Source organism: Pygoscelis adeliae, unplaced genomic scaffold, assembly GCF_000699105.1.
Source record: "Pygoscelis adeliae isolate BGI_AS28 unplaced genomic scaffold, ASM69910v1 Scaffold208, whole genome shotgun sequence".
Lineage (NCBI taxonomy): Eukaryota > Metazoa > Chordata > Aves > Sphenisciformes > Spheniscidae > Pygoscelis > Pygoscelis adeliae.
Genome location: NW_008825290.1, coordinates 1,718,939 through 1,720,519, shown reverse-complemented (window position 1 = coordinate 1,720,519; position 1,581 = coordinate 1,718,939). Strand labels below are relative to the sequence as shown.

Genomic DNA, 1,581 nt, shown 5'->3' with positions numbered 1-1,581 from the left:
AAAGACAGCCTTTGAGAAGTGGAGCACTGTTGCACTCTTTGGAAGAGGCAGGGATTGGAAGCCCCATTGGCACAGAGATCTGAAGTGGGGAAGATGACTAAAGAACACTGAAAAGTCTGCAAAATTTGGGAGCTACTGTGCAGAAATGGAGAAAAGAATTAGACTAATGTTACTGATAGCTACAAAGTGAGGGGAGGCTGGGCTGCAGCAAGGTTTGACATTTAATAGAGCAGGAGATTTGACCAGAAGTGGAGTAGAGGAGAAAGGCAGTAGTGCTTGAGTCTAATTCCTGAGCAGCAGCAGCATGTCATATAGCCACATACTCAAAAAGGAAGGTGTCTTTAGTGCTACCTCTGCTGCAAATATTCTAGTTCCTCTCTTTTTAGCACTCCCAGTCCCTGGTCAGATTTACCTCGAACTGTAGTGGAGTATTGCAGCGACTAGCAGCCAGAGAAGGAATTGGTGAGAACATCATGCCATAACCATTGCGACTCTCCTCCTCTCCCGGCAGCGATGAGCAGGGTGTAGTCAGCTGTGGGCTCACTGAGCCAGGAACGGAAGGGATGGGAGGTGGAGGGGTGACGGGAGACAGTGGCCTCAGCAACTTCTTAACATTCTGCTCCATCAAGTAGCGAGACTTCCATTTCTTCAGGGGACTCAGCAAGTCTGAAAAACAAACTGAGCTGAGGATGGGGCTGAACCACTAACCTTAACCGTTAACCATGTGCAAATCACATGCTGTCTCCTTCCCCCTATTCCCAGCCCAAATGGAGCCCATGAATCTCCAACATGACTACAAAAGATTCCTAAAAATGAAGTAGCACTGAAGTACTTCTACACCAGTCTTGAGACACGTCTAGATACTGATAACAGAACAATACATAATCAGGAACGTACAATGAACAAGGAAAGGAAATATTTCAACTAGAAGAAAGTAAGCACAAGAGGGAGCTAGGGGAAAGGGAGCCAGGAAGGGATAAAACAAGGACAGGAGAGGGATCAGAAGGGCACATCACTGTCACTGCTACGAACAAACCACAGACAGCTCAGTTTTCATTACCTGCACCTAATAGTTCCCTGTAGGCTACATCAATACAGCCCAAACACATTTCACTCCCACAAAGGATCAATGTCTTTCCCTCAGGCCTACCCCTATTCAAAATATCTTTTTTTGATGCTCAGTTTAAAATAATAGTAAAAAAAAGTATTCAGTAAATTCTGCAGTTCAGTTGTTTGCTTCTTCAGGTCTTGCTCAGGGATGTGCATTTATTGGTTCTGGCACTCTGTTTATTTCTTATTCATCTAACTTTTCAATAATCAATTCTGTATTATGTGTGTGTTGTCTAGCTTCCTGTCTGTCGTCCTTGGAAAACTGATCCCTGACTGGGCAGATCTTCACCCTCTTTCTCTGTAGAAAGATTCAGACACAATATTTAACCATTCTGCTGGTTTACTCACAGATTTTAACTTCTCCATCTTTGAGACTTACTTAATCATTCGCTTATTACATACGTGCCTGTGAGACTTTGCTATATCTTCCTATAGTCAGCAGATATTTAGTTGTCCATCTAACAGCATCCT

The 1,581-nt window shown here is 43.7% G+C and overlaps 1 protein-coding gene across 2 annotated transcripts in view; it reads right to left on the bottom strand.

The window, feature by feature from the left end:
* SETD5 (SET domain containing 5) overlaps positions 1 to 1,581 on the bottom strand; it is a 41,445-nt gene that overhangs the window by 14,296 nt on the left and 25,568 nt on the right. For both annotated transcript variants that reach the window (XM_009329942.1, XM_009329941.1), the window contains exon 17: positions 413 to 666. In XM_009329942.1, the coding sequence (XP_009328217.1) occupies positions 413 to 666 (254 nt within the window). The remainder of the gene's footprint in view (positions 1 to 412; positions 667 to 1,581) is intronic.